Raw genomic sequence first — 17897 nt, 5'->3', positions numbered from 1 at the left:
CAGTTTCCTTGATTTTAGTGCTTGCTTCGGCAGCACATATACAGTTTCCTTGATTTTATAGTTTAGGAAAATGGACTGTAAAGTAGCTTGGGGAATGGCCTAGGGTCAGAAGGCCATTTAGGACTTGAATCCCAGTCCTGAGTTCCCAGGCCAGGCTCTAGGTTTACACAGTCTCATTGATGGGTCCACAGCTCTGCTGCTGCTGTGCCTCGTCTGCCCCTCTGATCTCGTCTCCTGCTCACTCTTGGGGCCCTCCCATTCTAGTCACACTCTGGCTTACCCCAGAGCCTTTGTAGGTGCTGTTCCCCCTGCCTGGCATGTTCTTTCCCTTGGACTTAGCATGGCTGGGTCCTTTTCAATATTGTGATTTGAGCGTACCTGTCCCCTGCCTGGAGAAGCCTTCACCCACTATACATTTTTAAGGAGAAACCACAAGCTGCTACCACCCATTGTTCTTGCTTCCTAGTACCGACCATTACCCAATTTCTCTTGCTTATTGAGTCATTTGTTTAATTTCCGTCTCTCTGCTCTGGGATATCAGCACCACAAGAGCAGAGATGTACCTGTCAAGTTCATCTCTGTGCCTGCCAGTATACCAGAGAACAACAGGTGTGCAGTACATAATTGTTAAATGAATAAACAAAGATGTTCCAGTTAAAATTTCTCCAAGGAAATGCTCCAAATATTCACTGGTGGGGCTGGTAGCTAATGGCAGTATAGACGGTATTAGTGCATGGAGGGTTCCATCATTTTGTGCATGGCAAGTGAGGGATGAAGACTCAAGCAAGCACTTCCAGAACCCTTACTCTGTCCCACATACTGAGGAGCAGTTTACACATAGGATCTTATCTAATGATCATGCTGGTCTGCGAGGAAAATTATTTTCCCATTTTACAGACGAGGACATTGAGGCCGTGGCAGGTGAAATCACATCTTCAGAGTTACACAGCTAGTACCTGGTAGAGCTGAGATTTAAACACAGGCAGCGGCTGGGCTGCTCTTAACCTCTTCAGTAGGTGATCTTCCGGCCGAGACTCTGTAGAGCAAAGACATCAGCTTAGGTTTTCGTTCACTGAGATGGTCCTGAATCTTCCTACCACTGAGAGTGTCTTAGCAGCAAAGACTGGAACCAAATGGCCAAACATTTTCCTTTCTACTGTCTGGAAGCCTCTGACCCCTTTGCTTGCTTGTCTTCACCTGGCCAGGTACCATGAGTCTCTGAGCGCACCTGCTGGGCTCCTTTCATTTGGTTCATTGACTGGCAGCCTCACCTGCGATGCCCCGAGGGCTGTTAGCTCACTCTGTTTCCATCCTTCCATCCCCTATCGCTTCTCGGCCTTTTGGCTAAGATCAAGTGTAGTATCTGTTCTTATCAGTTTAATATCTGATACGTCCTCTATCCATCCTTCCATCCCAGGTACCATCTCAGTGAACAGCAGGCGCACGCCATTCACCGCCAGCGGGGAGAGCGAGATCCTGGACCTGGAGGGGGACATGTATCTGGGCGGGCTACCAGAGAACCGTGCCGGCCTCATCCTCCCCACTGAGCTCTGGACTGCCATGCTCAACTACGGCTACGTGGGCTGCATCCGTGACCTGTTCATTGACGGGCGCAGCAAGAACATTCGGCAGCTGGCGGAGATGCAGAACGCTGCGGGCGTCAAGTCCTCCTGTTCGCGGATGAGCGCCAAGCAGTGCGATAGCTACCCCTGCAAGAACAACGCGGTGTGCAAGGACGGCTGGAACCGCTTCATCTGCGACTGCACGGGCACTGGCTACTGGGGAAGGACCTGTGAAAGGGGTGAGTTGGCCTTCATGGGTAGCGTGCAAGGTCCGGGTGGGCGTCATGTATAGCAGGTGTGTCCCGCTATAGACCTGCTCGGGCTCTCTCCATGTTACAGAAGCATTTCTTCCCATTCACTGCTTTCCAAATTATACTCTTTCTGCCTCCGGATGTGTGAATCTGTTGAACTAGGGTTGGGTCCTGGAAAGGGAGACTTTAGAGTAAATATTACCAAGCTTATGATACTTTTTGGATTAAGAATGAGACATTTTCTATCCAGAGTGGGTGAATACTTCTCTTTTGGGTTTCTCCATGGGCTAAGAAACCTGCTGTTTCATTTATTCATTTAACTCATGTGTTTCGGAGCTCTCTGTATGCTAGCTCTTGGATGAGGCTTTAAAAATACACTATTGAACAAGGTAGGCCCAGGCCTGATCTCATGGAGTTGCGGTCTGTTGGAATATTTAGTCATGAAACAAATAATCACAAACGTGGTGAACTCTATAAGAAGGCAGCATGATGTATTGGTAAAGGACATGAACACGGGAGCTAGGCTGAATGAGAAATCTGACCTTTATGGAATGATGTGAACTTGATCAAGGTAATCAATATCTTTGAGACTTGATTTCCCCCTCTATAAAATAGGGGTAATCAGTTACCTACATCAGAAGGTAGTGGTGATGATTAAGTGAGTTAGTAGATGATGACTTAATAAATGTCCGTGATTGTTACAACAGTAGTTATTGTCATAAATATCATTAAAAGGAAAATGGAAGTTTGGGGGGCCCTTTGCAGGGGGACCCAGCATGCCATGGACGTTCACAGGAAGCTGCTTCCAGGAAGAAATTTGCAATCTGAGACTTGAAATAGGAGTAGGACTTAGCTTGGCAAAGAGTTTGGAGGAAGGCATGTGTCTTAGACAAGAAAGAAATGTGCCAAGGGACAGAGGTTAGAAACTGGGTCACAGGTGGGGAAGGGAATGAAATCCAACAAGGACTGGAGTGTGGTATGAAGTGGGGGAAGGGCGTGAGAGCTGGCTGAAGAGGAGGGGAACACCAGTCCAGGAGGCTGGGAGAAGCCCCTTGTCATTCACCACCTTGGCATCTTGTCTTTACACTGAAGTACAGTTTGGGCAAAGGGCAGAGATAAAGGTAAAAAGAAGCAGCATCAGGGCAAGGAGATTCTGGTCCATAAGCTATGTTCAATTCCAGCTTCGTTTATTCTTTTATATGCCAAGCTTGTAGACTTCAAGCTGGCTGTCCATAGGTTGTCAACTTCTATCTTATATGAAGGGATAATCTACAGAGTTACCAAGTGTTTAGGACAAGTGTAGCTCTAGGGCTTGAAAAATACTCGATATGCAGTAGACATAGTTCTGCTCTCAAGCAGTTTATCATTTGTTTATGGAAGGAGTTGAGAGGTCTCTATGAGAAGTAGTAATAAAATGATACAAGGTGGGCACCTGGGTGGCTCAGTGGGTTAAGCCTCTGCCTTCAGCTTGGGTCATGGTCTCAGGGTCCTGGGATCGAGCCCTGCCTTGGGCTCTCTGCTTAGCGAGGAGCCTGCTTCCCCCTCTCTCTCTGCCTCCTGCTCTGCCTACTTGTGATCTCTCTCTCTCTGTGTCAAATAAATAAATAAAATCTTTTTTTTTTTTTTTTAATTGATACAAGGTAGCAGCGTGGGCACTGTTGGTGGACCAGACTGGGAAGACAGGGAGATTGAGGGAAGAGGAGACTTTCTTCAGGAGGGAACTGCAAGATCTCATCCCTATAGGCCGTCAGTGGACAGAATTGTCCAGTATCAGGAGTCTGGGGATGAGGATGATTCCTGAACAAACTAGGAATAGGGGCTGGTCAGGCAAGGATGTTTTCAAGGACTGGCTTTTGTGAGGGCCACTGCATAATTAGTTAAGGGGTATTTCAAGAGAACAGTAGATCTTTCTTTTTTACAGCTGGATCAAAAAACAGGACACAGTACACTGGGGCGAAGGAGCAAGAGAGAACTGTCTTGGAGCTCGTGGAATGTAAAGTCAGAGTCACTGAATTTTTGAAGCTAGCACAAGCAGAGTAGGAACTAGGATGAGAAAGGAGCCATCTGAAACACAAGTGGGCCACATGGGGCTGGACAGTCTGTCAAGCTCCTAGACTTTTTCCAAACATCGTTGTAGGGTAGACTACCCTGGTCCTGGTTTGGGGCAATAGAAAGGGCATTTGACCTCTGAGATGAGTGAGACAGTTTTGTGTAAGCCACATTGTTCAGATCTCCCACTACCTATGAAGTCGTGTAAGAACCGAAGATCATTTCAGACCTCTCACTCCTTCCCCTTGGGTCTCCTCTCAACCCGAGGGCCTTGGGACTGCCGAGGACCGATGGCAGTGACTGTAGCCAGCAGCACACAGTGTCTCTGAGCTCACCTATTCGAAAGGGCAGATCCATGGGAGTTGGTCCAAGATTTGCCAAGAACAGTGAAAGTCACTGCACCTTTTATGTTGTCACTTCTGACTAGTTATTAAGAAGCAGGTGATTGGGAATATATGAGGGACAATTATTCCTGGGACATTGCAGCCAAGTCATCCATTCTGGCCAACCGAGAAGGAGCATAACAAATTTAAGACATTTGATCTATAAGTCACTCAAATCCCAGACGGCGCAACCGATTGTTTTGTTCCCCTGCTAATTGTTTTTTGGCCCTGTATTGTTCCTGATGCCTTGTTCAGAATGAATCAGTGGAGTGTAAAAATGATAGGACTCCATTTGCAAGCAGAGAAAATAGAGTTCCCCCATGACATTGTTTTTCTTTATTGAAACTGATTTCTCAGTGGAGATGCTTTGAGCGTCTTTTATTCCTTTTTATACATGACACAGACATTTATTGACACCCTTGTATGTTACAGGCCTTTATCAGATTCTGGAAATGCAAAACCACTGACATAACTTCTGATTTTGACGAAGGGGTGTATAGTCCTTCCAGGAAAACAAAGGGAAATGTACTAACATGTGGTAGATGTTTTGCTTTTTGTTTTTAGGGGACAGTAGGGCAAACAGATCGGAGAAGCTGTGCCTGTGTAAGGGAGTGATGGTTGGGAAAAGATTTGAGGTTTCTTAGATCTTTTTGCCTTCTATTTCTAACAAAACTCTGATCCTATAGGCACTTCTGAAGAGTGGTGAAGGAAAAATATTTGTTAACATTCTTTATGTAAGGACCATGATCCCCTTGAGATACAGGAAAGCTGCCCCACCCACTGTGACCCCATCAATGTGGGCACTCAGTTTACCATTTTCTCTAATTTTTTTCTATAAACATTAACCCTAAGCCTAGAAATGATCATTTGTACTAAATGTGGTAAGATTAAGATAATTTTGGGGTGCCTGGGTGGCTCAGTGGGTAAGCCTCTGCCTTCGGCTCAGGTCATGATCTCAGGATCCTGGGATCGGAGCCCTGAATCAGGCTCTCTGCTCAGCGGGGAGCCTGCTTTCCGCCACCCCCCCCCCCCCCACCTACCTCTCTTTCTGCCTCTCTGCATACTTGTGATCTCTGTCTGTCAAATAAACAAATAAAATCTTAAAAAAAAAAAAAAAAGATTAAGACAATTTCTAAGGCAATGTGTCTCAACCAGCCCAAACAGTGTCCTCGACTTGGACTTCATTGTGGTATCAGTTCTTTGGTATCACTGGTCCCACAATAGGAATGGTTGGGTTAGAGAGGCATTTGTTTATATAAAACAGAGAAAGCTTAGGTGGGATGTTAAACCTGGCGTTCAGAGAAAAAGCAGAATTGGGGATGGCCCAGATCAGACACTAGATCAAAGTAGCTCAAGAACTGAGGCAAACTGAGCAAGTATGTCAGTTTGTGGGGCAACGCCCACATCAAAGCTGTCCTCTAGAGACAAGGGAATAGGGCAAGGGTCCTAGGAAATATATGAATATGTGAGATCAAGGTTAACTTGCAGGTGTATCTTTCTCTTATAGTAAAAATGGACGACTCTTGCCTGTACCCTCATGAGAGTGTTTCTGCTGCCTGTGAAGATAGCAACTCTAAATCTTGATGTTTAACAATCGGCTGGATATTATACTTAGATTGTTTTGGGATGATCTGATACTATTCTAAGATGTAGATCTATCTTCCCAGCCCAATTTTTCAGCTTTAGCTATTTTGGCTTGTTATTCATAGTGATGTGGGAGATGTTTGTCTCCATGACCCAAAAAGCAAAGGCCTGTTTTAGCTGCTTAGTGCTAGTCACTTTGGTTAAAATGCTTGTCTGCTGGAAGACCTGCCCTCTTGGGAAGCCCTATTGTTTAAAGGAAACATTCTAGCTTGTCTTTCTTAAGCAGATACGATCAGTTGACATGGGGCAACCATGGCATCTTCTCTTTGTCCCTGTGGCCAAACTGTTTAGTTCAGTTGGTGGGAGCCAAGCATCGATGGCCAAGACTATGAATTTTATTAGTTTGTGGACCATCAAGCTGCAATTTGGTGAGGCCACTGCAGAGTCTGTCCTTTCCCCTGGATGGATTTTTCTGAATGTATGCCATCATTGATTTGGCAAGCAAGAAAGGAGGGTTCAGCACAAGTCTATTCCTATGACAAGAAAATTAACCTACATGTAACTCGGGTGGGCTGGTGCTTAATGGCATGAATGTTAGAGTCACATAGACTTGGTTTCTGTGACTTGCTAGCTAGGTGACCCACAACTAATTTCTCTCTTAATTTTGCTTCTTCTTCTTTCATTTATTTATTGATTTTATTTATTTGACAGAGATCACAAGTAGGCAGAGAGGCAGGCAGAGAGAGAGGAGGGGAAGCAGGTTCCCTGCTGAGCAGAGAGCCCGATGTGGGGCTCGATCCCAGGATTCTGGGATCATGACCTGAGCCAAAGGCAGAGACTTTAACACACTGAGCCACCCAGGCACCCCCTCTTAATTCTTCTAAGCTTCAGTTTCCTTACCTGTAAAATGAGGATACTAATACTTTCTAGGTTGTGTTTTTTGGTTGCAAGCTACAGAGCTGACTATGGCTAACACAGTCAGGGAAGAGGAATTACTGCATGATTCCATGGAGAGGTACTGATAAATGAAGACCTCACTAAATGCCTCTTTAAAAGGGAAGCATAACAGCTCCAGGGACCCCAAGGCACTGCAACTGATGTGATTCCTCTCTCCTAACCTCCACATTCTGGTTTTTTCTGTCTAGAATTGACATATTCCAAAACCAGAAACTGATTGGGCCAATTTGGTGTGTCTGCCTTTCCTTCCATTAACCAGCTCTGTCCTGGTGGGTGATGACCTACACAGATAGGAAGGGTCACCTAGAGGCACATACACATGTGTGTGTGTGTGTGTGTGTGTGTGTGTGTGTGCATGTGTGTGTGTGTGTGTGTAAACATATACATACAATGTTACTGAACCATTTTCTTAGTGCTCTTCCATGGCTAAGCTTAGCATTCCTGACCCATAGGCCATGTCCTGTTACAGATATCCAGCCATGTGGAACTGCTTCTGTCTGATACAAGAAAATACTTCCTGGGATCATGGAAAATGGATCCCTTTGAGAATATTAATTTGCACAACCAAGAGAATATGATGAGAGGGTAAACCTGCTCTTCTCACTGGTTCCCGGGATTCCATTCATCTGATATAAACACCAGCTGAAAACCAAGAATGCTGATATTTTGAGTTTTCTCAAGTGACTCTTGTTCCAAAGGAAAAGAGTACAGATAGCAGCTGCTACCCCTTCCAGTGCAGGAACTTCCCTTTCAGCCAACCCTCTGAGTGCTGCTGTGTGCTCCTGGGGTAGTGGCAACACCTTGTGCCTGGGAAGGCTGAGATCCCACAGTTAGATGGATGGGAATGTGTCATTTGGATGCCATATGGAAATTGTGACATCAGAAATAGTAGAGTTGGCAAGTACTATTGATGTTTCCTGCACCTATTCTTATTTCAGTAGGTGAGGAATTGGAAACATCACTTTAACTTGGAGTAGCTGTAGAATGGTTAAAATTTATGATTCCTGACTCTTAATCTATTGTACTTTTCATTATATTGAGGAGCCTTTCCTTCCTGTATATCTGAAAGAGGTTAGATTGTAAGGTCATTGAGGGACAAATAATGCATGCAGTATCTCTGTGCCCCCCACCCCCATCTGAAGGACTGTGAGGTAGACATGCAATGTGGTCATTAAATGTTGGGAGGTCTCAGTTCTCTGTCCTGGGTCTCCTGTTAGTCTGCACATTCCCCTTGGTATCTTCATCCATTGCTATGATGTCAAAGGTCATCTATATGAAGTGACTCCCAAATCTCAGATTTCTAGCCTGGAACGCTCTAGAATCCCAGATTTCTGTATCTAGTTGTCTACTTGAGATATCCATTTAGACTTCTGATAGGTATATTAATCTTAACATTGAGAAACAGAAATTTTGAGTCCCTCCTCCCAATGTTAGACTTTTTTTTTTTTTTAAGTTTTCCCCATCTCAGTAAATGGTATCACAATTGTCTTTGGCATTCTTGTTGATTTTTCTCCGTGATCTCATTAAATCTATCAGCAAATACCTGTTGATTGCTTATTTAATCCTATTCTCATCCATTCAACTCTGTCACTCTCCACTACCATCATGGTAGGTCAGTCCACGTCAGTCCATACTGATCTCTTTTTTGGACAACTAGATAGCATGTCATATGATTATGGAAAGCTCAAAGTTATTTTGTGCTTTTTAAAAGAGTATTGAGGCGCCTGGGTGGCTCAGTGGGTTAAGCCACTGCCTTCGGCTTGGGTCATGATCTCAGGGTCTTGGGATCCAGTCCCACACCGGGCTCCCTGCTCAGCAGGGAGCCTGCTTCCTCTTCTCTCTCTGCTGCCTCTCTGCCTACTTGTGATCTCTGTCTGTCAAATAAATAAATAAAATCTTAAAAAAACAAAACAACAACAAAAAAGAGTATTAAAGTTAGATTATTAAAATGTTTCCTATTTAACGCATTCCTGCCTACACTAGCTTTAGTTTCAGTGGCTTTTCTTTCCCCAAATTGTAGGAAATGAAGCTGTGATACTTCTTTGGAAATAACTTCGACATTATCATGGCAATTCCACAAGTGGGCATCTATCTCTTCTCTGTACCTGCTGTGGTGTGCTAAGTTGTGAGGGTGCAAATTAGTAGAAGACATGGTTTCCGTCCTTCATGAACTCAAAGGCTCATGGAGGGGATGGAGAGGTAGTCTGCAGATTGTACTGCAGTCTGCAAAGGGCAGGAATTCAGGGAATTCCTGGGAAGAATCATAAGGAAGAAAGAGATAATAATTAGAAATCAAAATATGTTTAGCCCAATATATCACTTTATGACTGGTTCTGGATCCACTGGGGTCTGGTCAGATCGACTCACTGGTTTAGGAATAGAAGAAACCCGGGATACCTGGGTGGCTCAGTTGGTTAAGCAGCTGCCTTTGGCTCAGGTCATGATCCCAGCGTCCTGGGATCGAGTCCCACATCGGGCTCCTTGCTCAGCAGGGAGCCTGCTTCTCCCTCTGCCTCTGCCTGCCATTCTGTCTGCCTGTGCTCGCTCTCTCCCCCCTCTCTCTCTCTGATAAATAAATAAAATCTTTAAAAAAAAAAAAAAGGAATAGAAGAAACCCTAGCTTCCAAGGTCAAATACAATAATGCTGGTCACTTTTGTAGGTTCCAGTACAATTGAAGGTTTACCCTCCATTCCCCAGGGACACCCAGGCCCTTTATTTAGGTATCTGACCTTGAGATTCTTACTTGGATTCTCTGGCCTCTCTGTTCTGCAAAAATAAAATGAGGCAGTTAAGTTTCCTGCTCTCTCAGGGCCCTTCCAATTCTAAAACTCTGTGATTCTCAAATGTCATCAGCTTGGCAGTGTCTTTCTTTATCCCGAGGAGAGGGGTAAAGGTGAGTGAAGGGCAGGATAGGAAAGCAAGTCCTTGTTCTTTACAGGCTGTGGAACTCTCTGAGTTAGGAGGCTGGGTTTAGTTATATCAGCACCGCAATGAAGTACCCTGATTCCTTCCTCTATGAAAATTAATGCCTTAGTGTACCGGGAATACTTCAGGCCCATGATACATAAGTTTTAATTGACGGATTCATGAATTGAACCTTGGATTTCTTAAGAGCATTAGAAGGCTGTCACCTTTTCCATCCAGTTCTTACCCCTTTTGTTGGGGAATGACATGTATCAGAGAAAGGGGCTTTTTAAGAAGTAGACCATTGATCAGCATCAACCAACATGTCCTCACTTTTTTCTTATTTGTTGATGCTTGGCTTATATAGTTGTATGTCTGGTGACTACCACAGTGGCAAGAAGACTTATCCTCCTCTTTTTCCTCTTCTTGTTTTCTGCGTTTCCCTTCCCACAGGCTCAAGATTATATGATCCCCGGAAATTGGCCCAGATTCGTGAACCCTTCCTAAGTGTTAATCCACCAGGTTAGGGTCCGAGACACTGCTGATCACAGCTGCTCCTGTAATTTTAAAGAGAGTCAGGGAAGGAGATTCTTTTTTTTTTTTTTTTTTAAAGATTTTATTTATTTATTTGACAGAGAGAAATCACAAGTAGATGGAGAGGCAGGCAGAGAGAGAGAGAGAAGCAGGCTCCCTGCTGAGCAGAGAGCCCGATGCGGGACTCGATCCCAGGACCCCGAGATCATGACCTGAGCCGAAGGCAGCAGCTTAACCCACTGAGCCACCCAGGCGCCCAAGGAGATTCTAGCTTCTCTGGGGTCTTGAAGCTCAAGGACCTCAGAAGGACAGGCTGGGGACTTTGGGCATCTTTGAAAAATCTACAGTTAGACCTATGCTTAGCCTGAGAACGTGAGGGTCAGAACTTTGGGGCAGCACATGACAGCTGCTTAGAGCCATTGCGTGCCTGCTGCGGGCTGTCGTTCTGCCGAATGCAGGGACATGGTGGCCATTTATATGGCCCCTCTGTACCTTCATTACTTTTATTACTGCCTTTGCTAAAAGCTTCTTCACTACCGGCAGACACCTGCCCATTGTGGCTGCAATCAATCGAGATGCTGCTGAATTATGAGAAACAAGTGCTTTAAAAGGCACACGGATTATCATAGCCTTTTCAAGCATCTCTGGCTCTGTGTCTTTTCGTAGGCAGGTGAATTCTTGCTTGCTCCCATCTGGGTTACGAGGAAAGGGAAGTTAAGAGATCTATTATTGAGGGAAATTCTGTGCCTGCTCTCTGTTAAGTCCTGGGCCATTTAACCCTCGCATCCACTCTGCAGGCTGCATATTATGATCCTCATTTTCTGGATGAAGAAACGAAGGGCTGGATTCATTCATTCCAAAGCACCTATTGAGCACTGTGTGCTGGAGACTGCGTTGAGCCCTGAGGATACAGAGCACTGATTGTGTCCCTCCTCACACACACACACACCAATAAATTCTGATCCCTGAGGAAGGTGACACATAAATGTGGGGTGGAAGATCATGGACAGCATCAGATTCAGTGACACTTAAGCTGAGGCTTGGTAGAGTAGCAGGACTCTGCCCAGTAGACCAGGCAGACCAGACAGGTAAAAGCATTCCAGGCAGAGGGAACCGATATACAAAGGTGACTTTGGTAAATAGGAAGGTTCCGCATGTGGAGGGACTCTAAAGTGTGGGAGTAGGAATATTTTAGAAAGTGTGGCCGGAGGGGTGGCCGGTCCAGTTGTGAGGTTCCTCGTTTGCACCTTGTAAGCTTGGGACCTTATCTCACAAGAGGCATGCCATTTTTAGCAGTGGGATGACAGGATGGCATATGGGAGACAGGAGCCCATGGACCAGTGTACATTAGTTCTGTTTGCATTTGCATTAATTCAGGAATGAGAACTAAGAGCCCCCAGTGAGGTAGAGAGAATGGAGCTTGAGTTTTGGGGACCCAACCAATAGATATTTAAGGGCAGTGTCAGTGGGACTTAATTGTACAATGGCTAAAGAGTGGCCAGGACTGGATTAGAATGAGGGTTTGGCCAGAGAAGTTCCTGTGTCTTCTCTGTTCTACTCAGCCTTCTCAGATCAGCCAGAGGTTCTTGGAAGGAGTGGGGAGGATGTTGCTAGGAGTCACCTACATGGGCTGGCCCCGCCCTGAACATATGCGACCAACCCTTTGTCTGTGCCTTGGTTTCCATGTTTACCACCAGGAATATCCATGGTGGCTGCTTACTTGGCTTGTTGGGAACCTCTGTTGCAGAGTCAAAGTGAGCCATGCCCTCACGCTTATGCAGATAAGCCAACATGCCCATTTTTGAATCCAGAGTTCAGCAATTCGAGAATGAAAAAAATTATCTGGTTGGTGTTTTTATCCCATATTTTTTTCTTGTTTTGTAGAAATAACCTAGATAAGATTTTTGCGGTTAGGCATAAGATACAGGTTGGAACTTGAAAGTAGGAAGGAGGGCTGTGCCGGAAGGGAAAATAACCAAAGCACATGCTTCTCCATACTTCAGGTGGTTTGTACTTGGAATCAAGGCATGACCCTGGTGTAAACCTAGGTTCTGAAGAATTACATTAAGATGCTCTGTTGTTTATAACTGTGACGATCTTTTTTTTTTTTTAAAGATTTTATTTATTTATTTGTCAGAGAGAGAGCAAGCGAGAGTGAGCACAGGGAGACAGAGTGGCAGGCAGAGTCAGAGGGAGAAGCAGGCTCCCTGGGGAGCAAGGAGCCCGATGTGGGACTCGATCCCAGGATGCTGGGATCATGACCTGAGCTGAAGGCAGCTGCTTAACCAACTGAGCCACCCAGGTGTCCCAACTGTGACGATCTTGACCAAGCTCTGGCATAGATTTGATGGGAAAAGTAGTTTTTTTGTCTGTTGTAAAACTGGACATATTTGAGATTAAGCCAAAAGATCCTTTCTTCAGAGATAGGAAAACCAGATTTTTAAATTTTCCAGTATTTGGGTTTCTCATTAGGACTTTACAGCAATGACACCCCATCCCGAGGATTGCGTATGTGTCTGTGCGTCGAGCATATGTGTATAATTTCCTTCCAGTTTCCCAGACTTTCCTCTGTTTTATCACGGAATCTGTTTTAATCCAGTTTCGGATTATGAAGGGCGGGAGACAGTAGCCATGTAGCAATCATGAAGAAAAAGCAAAAACTCAAAACCCGAAACTGGATTGACCTAAAGAAAACCAGGCAGAGTGGGAGGAGTCATTGATCTACAGGCTCAGATGTCATCTAGCACAACCCCCCCCCCCCCAGTTTTTGGTTGAGGAAACGGGGGCCTCCAGGTAGGAAGTGAGCTGCTCAAAGGGTAGACTATAATGTTCTTAACCCCTCACTTCAGTTCCCTTGCTTGAATTTTTCAAAGAAATACACGCAGGCAGCATCTGTATATATTTTGTGCAGGTGTGTGTGTTCATGTCCCCGTGGCCTACTAAGCAGTAGAATCATGGCCCTGTAGGAGAGGCACTTGGCCGATCTCCAGTAATTTAGTCTTATTGATAAATTGTATCTGAAATGCTGGCGACTGATTTAGAGAGAAGGAACGTGACGAGAAAGACGTGGATGCATTTCTCTTTTCTTCCTTTCATCACGCATCCCATCTTGCCCCATGAACCACAAAATAAACGCAGCCCCCCAGAGAGGATGTTGTAGGGACAGCTGCTTCTGGGACTTGAAGCTGGAAACCCTGGATCTAACAGCTCTTAGAGGGTCCCCTTCTGTGGGCTATTGGCCCGCCCTTTCCCTGGCAAAGAGATGCAATCTTTCTTGGAGAAGATCATTTCATGCTTCTTAGCATGTTTAACCTTTACAACAAGGCATTCTCCTCAAAATGTCGACAAACCCCAACCGAGTCTTTTGAGAGGCCGGTAAATCAGAAACCTTATGAAATCTGTGGGATTAGCACGCTCCTCTTCTTTGTTTCCCCGGGGAAAGAAAGCCTGGTGCCTTCCAGATTTCAATCTTCTCTGCAGGCTCCTTGTCTGGAGTTGCCTTCTGTGGCCCACTGGTATTTGAATATTATTTTCCTACAGTTGCCCATGGCCACATTTCCACACCAGCCGAGGGCAGCACGTTCTGTATCTCCATCAACGACATTGTAAAAGGAAGATAACTGCTCTGATGTTTGCTCAGTTGAATTATTCCCACCCTTGAAGTCTTCCTTTCTGGATGTGAAGTTAGTAGCGGGCTCTTAACATCACCACACTGGGCGGCCGGCTGCTGCTCACAAGGACCTCATCTCCTGCTGGGTGTCTCTTGTCCTCTTGCTCCATTTTTCAGCCTGTAACGAAACTTCTTCCACAAACAACCCAACTTCTCCAGTCGCTGCAAAGTGGGGTCTCCTTCTGTGAAGGGCTACAAAGTCAGGTCTATGTGGAGTACAGATGTGGGAAGAAAATTATGCTCAGTTTACATCTGAGGAATGGTAGGGTCAAGGATGGATTACAAAAACCTGCCCAAGGTTGTCTAGTTCTTCTGGACCCTCCACACCCAAACCCACTCTTTTCTGATCAGTAATACTCTATGACTTCTAGTGACAAAGGAGCTCGTCTCCCATTCATTTTTGGGTAGCCCTGAATATTCCAAGAATCTGCTTTTGGGGCACCTGGGTGGCTCATTTGGTTAGGCATTCGTCTTCGGCCCAGGTCATGAATCCAGGGTCCCATGTGAGCAGGGAGCCTGCTTCTCCTTCTGCCCCATCCCCATTCATTCTCTCAATCTCTCTCTCTCTTTCTCTCTCTCACTTAAATAAAAAAATAATCTTTTAAAAAGATTTCCTTTTGCCATTAACTGAAGTCTCAATTCTTCTAATAATCTTTTTTTTTTAAGACTTTATTTATTTGACAGAGACAGAGCCAGTGAGAGAGGGAACATAAGCAGGGGAAGTGGGAGAGGGAGAAACAGGCTCCCCACCGAGCAGGGAGCCCCATGTGGGGCTTGATCCCAGGACACTGGGATTATGACCTGAGCCAAAGGCAGATGCTTGCTGACTGAGCCACCCAGGCACCCTGTCAATTCTTTTATTATCTTTCTTTTGATATTGGTTCAGGCTTTGGGAATGATACAGGATTTATCTACTCAGGTGACATTTATTCAGTACTCAGTATGCCACGGACACCCGGGTTATATAGAACTGATCGAACCCAAACCCTCTTCTCCAACAGACCTTCAGTTATTTCAAGAGGACTGTCTTTTTCCACTAAAGTGTTGTCAGTCATTCTCAGGATAGACATCACTGCCTGCTTCAACTACCCCTCCCCTGTTGGGGTTGTGAGTTTCTTCATAATCTAGTGGTCACTGAAGTGGCTGGAGGAAGGGGAGAGGGGCCATGCACTTCCTCAATGGAGGCATGGTGTCCAGAGCCAGGGAGACTTCCCAGCTGTGTGAAGCTGGGAAGCCTCTTAAGCAGCAGGCATGCCTTATTAGAGCAATGGCCTAAGTGATTATCAGACACTGTGACATCATATGGACCATGGGCTCATGTGGCCAGTGGGATTCACTGGTATATTTATGCTTTTGCTAGTTTCTTTTCTTTTTTTTTTTTTTTTAAGATTTTATTTATTTATTTGACAGACAGAGATCACAAGTAGGCAGACAGGCAGGCAGAGAGGAGGAAGCAGGCTCCCCACATAGCAGGGAGCCTGATGTGGGGCTTGATCCCAGGACCCTGAGATCATGACCTGAGCCAAAGGAAGTGGCTTAACCCACTGAGCCACCCAGGCGCCCCCTTTTGCTAGTTTCTTAACCTGAAAAAATGCCTTGGGTCCACAGTAGGCAGTGTACATTTGCTGCTGGATTGTATTTCTTAAAATAGTTCTAGACCGAGTGGGTTAAAGCACATGTTTCAAAGCGAAGCTGAATTTATTTTTGGCCATATGAACTTCTCAGGGTATCACTCAACAAGGAACCAGGTTTTTGCTAAGTATCAGCTAATAGAAAATTATGGGATGCGAGAGCTGGTCATAGCCTTAAGAGTCATCTAGTCTGGTTATGATAATTTACAAAGGAGGAATTGGGTTCTTCGTTATGTAAGTTGTCCAGGGTCAAACAGGCAGTCGTGGTGGGTCTTCTGACTCAGGATTTTGAGTCCTGGGCTGGGACTCTTGGTCCTAAGGCCATGTTAGGAGGTGCTCTAACTTAGTGCCATTGGTGTGGTCATTCTGCACAGATGACAACAGTTGTGTACAACAACACAGAAACTTTCTGCATAAGCTCAGGGGCTCCTTGCCTTTTGTTTTTTTGTTTTTTTTTTTTTTTTTTTTTTTAACATGTAATAGTCCCTTTATTTATTGCAAATAGGCTAGGCGATTAATTCACAGTTAGCAACTTATGGCCTGGAAAATCTCATTACCCGAACTTTACATTATCAACACATCTGTTTAAAAAGAAGGCTTAAAGAAGTGGTCTGAATATCTAGATTCCTGATCCTCTCCAAGAAGGGGGAGAAGCACTGAATGGCAGTTTTGGAGGAAGTATAGAGGGTTCAAGGTTGTCAAAGCCACTGAAATTCCCACATCAGAGGGTGTAAAAAGGGAATCCACATTTATTGAGTACCTACTATGTGCCAGGTATGGTTTGGTGCTTAGGTTAGGTGTAGGAGCTTTGGAATCAGACAGAGCTGAGTATGAAACCCAGTTCCATCACAGATTACCATGCAATCTTGGGTGCATTTTAACCTCTCTGAACCTCTTTTTCCAAACTATATAAACAAGTCTTTTTGGGGTTGTCGTGAGGCTTAAATAAAATGATTATGTAAAGGGGCACCTGGGTGGCTCAGTGGGTTAAGCCTCTACCTTCGGCTCAGGTCATGATCTCGGGTCCTGGGATTGAGTCCCGCATGGGGCTCTCTGCTCAGCAGGGAGCCTGCTTCCTCCTCTCTCTCTCTGCCTGCCTCTCTGCCTACTTGTGATCTGTCAAATAAATAAATAAAATCTTTAAAAAAATGATTATGTAAAAATATTAGTATGATACCTGCAACTTTATACATGTTTAATGCATAGAATAAACTTATAAAGTGCATGGTAGCATTAGGATTTTTAAGATAATTAAGCCAAGGCCCAGAAAGATGAAAGAAGTTGCCATAGTCACAAAAACTAGGTAGGATATTTTAAACCCAGTCCATTAGGTTTTGTATTTTATTTTGCCATTTATTAACAGGGGAGATCTTGGACGTGCTGGGATCAGATACTTTGAAAGGGAAAAAGAACGTGGGAAGTATAGAGAGTACAGAGGCCATTTTTGGTTTATCTGCCAATTCTGTGCATTCTCCCCTTCAAGACTTTGAGTGAGTGAACTTGAGGAATAAGCAGGTAAGGAAACTGCCCATCTGTAGTAAATTCAGGATTTAGGAAAGCAATCAGGATCTTCCAAATCCTCTTGCCCACTTTTGGTTCCTAAACAAAGGTGAGGAACTCTTAGTTTTCACGGTCTGGTCCAGAACAACTTGGAGAGGATGTCTTGGACCAGGAGGACAAACATTGTCCTATTACAGTTTATCCGGGGTTAACACACACTCTCTCATTCCTCAGCCATGAAACTGGACCTTTCTCCATTTTGTTCTGCTTGTCTGTTTCCTGCCCTAGCCCCTGAACCGTCAAGCTCGTATCAAACATCCCAGCGCCAGGGCTAGAAAAGGAGCCCAATCTGTGTTGTGGAGGGAAAAAGTGGAAGGATGACTGGAAGCCTAAATGAATGGGACTAACTCTAAGATTTACTTCTCCAAAGTTAGAATTCTGGTTTATTATCTCCTTTAGAAAAATTGAGAAATTTAGAGAAATGGTGCCTGAACACCCCTCCTCTCCACCCCTCGACCCACACACAGGTTAAGATTTTCTAGTGGGCAGAGGTGAGAAGTCTAGAGAAATCTAGAGAAGTCTCCTCCAGGAATTCCCTTAGGCGGGGGCGTAGCCTCTTAGCCCTGTCGCAGCAATTCCCATAACCCAGAATTAGCTGTTGGGAGGCGAGATTCAGTGTTGCTCAAAGTGAACGGATGGGTGGGGAAGGAGGAAGCGCCGATAGAAGGCGAAGGGGACTTATGCCTTCAGAGCAGGCATTTCTACCAATGGGGCTAAGGATGGGGCTGACCTTGCAGCTCTCCTTAGCAGGAGAAGCCCCCAGTGGGTCCCCTCCCCTGTCACCCTTCCCTTTGACCCTCCTCCCCCTTCT

At 45.1% G+C, this 17897-nt stretch overlaps 1 protein-coding gene and 1 pseudogene across 26 annotated transcripts in view; both read left to right on the top strand.

The window, feature by feature from the left end:
- Positions 1 to 17897, top strand: part of NRXN3 (neurexin 3) — a 1565929-nt gene that overhangs the window by 516950 nt on the left and 1031082 nt on the right. For all 26 annotated transcript variants that reach the window (XM_045074603.1, XM_045074593.1, XM_045074604.1 and 23 more), the window contains one exon: positions 1418 to 1801. In XM_045074603.1, the coding sequence (XP_044930538.1) occupies positions 1418 to 1801 (384 nt within the window). The remainder of the gene's footprint in view (positions 1 to 1417; positions 1802 to 17897) is intronic.
- Positions 1325 to 1426, top strand: LOC123390600 (annotated as a pseudogene).

This window comes from Mustela putorius, unplaced genomic scaffold, assembly GCF_011764305.1.
Source record: "Mustela putorius furo isolate JIRA1106 unplaced genomic scaffold, ASM1176430v1.1 tig00000129_pilon_pilon_pilon, whole genome shotgun sequence".
NCBI lineage: Eukaryota > Metazoa > Chordata > Mammalia > Carnivora > Mustelidae > Mustela > Mustela putorius.
The sequence above is the reverse complement of the archived record's forward strand: the minus strand, read 5'-3'. Positions and strand labels throughout refer to the sequence as shown.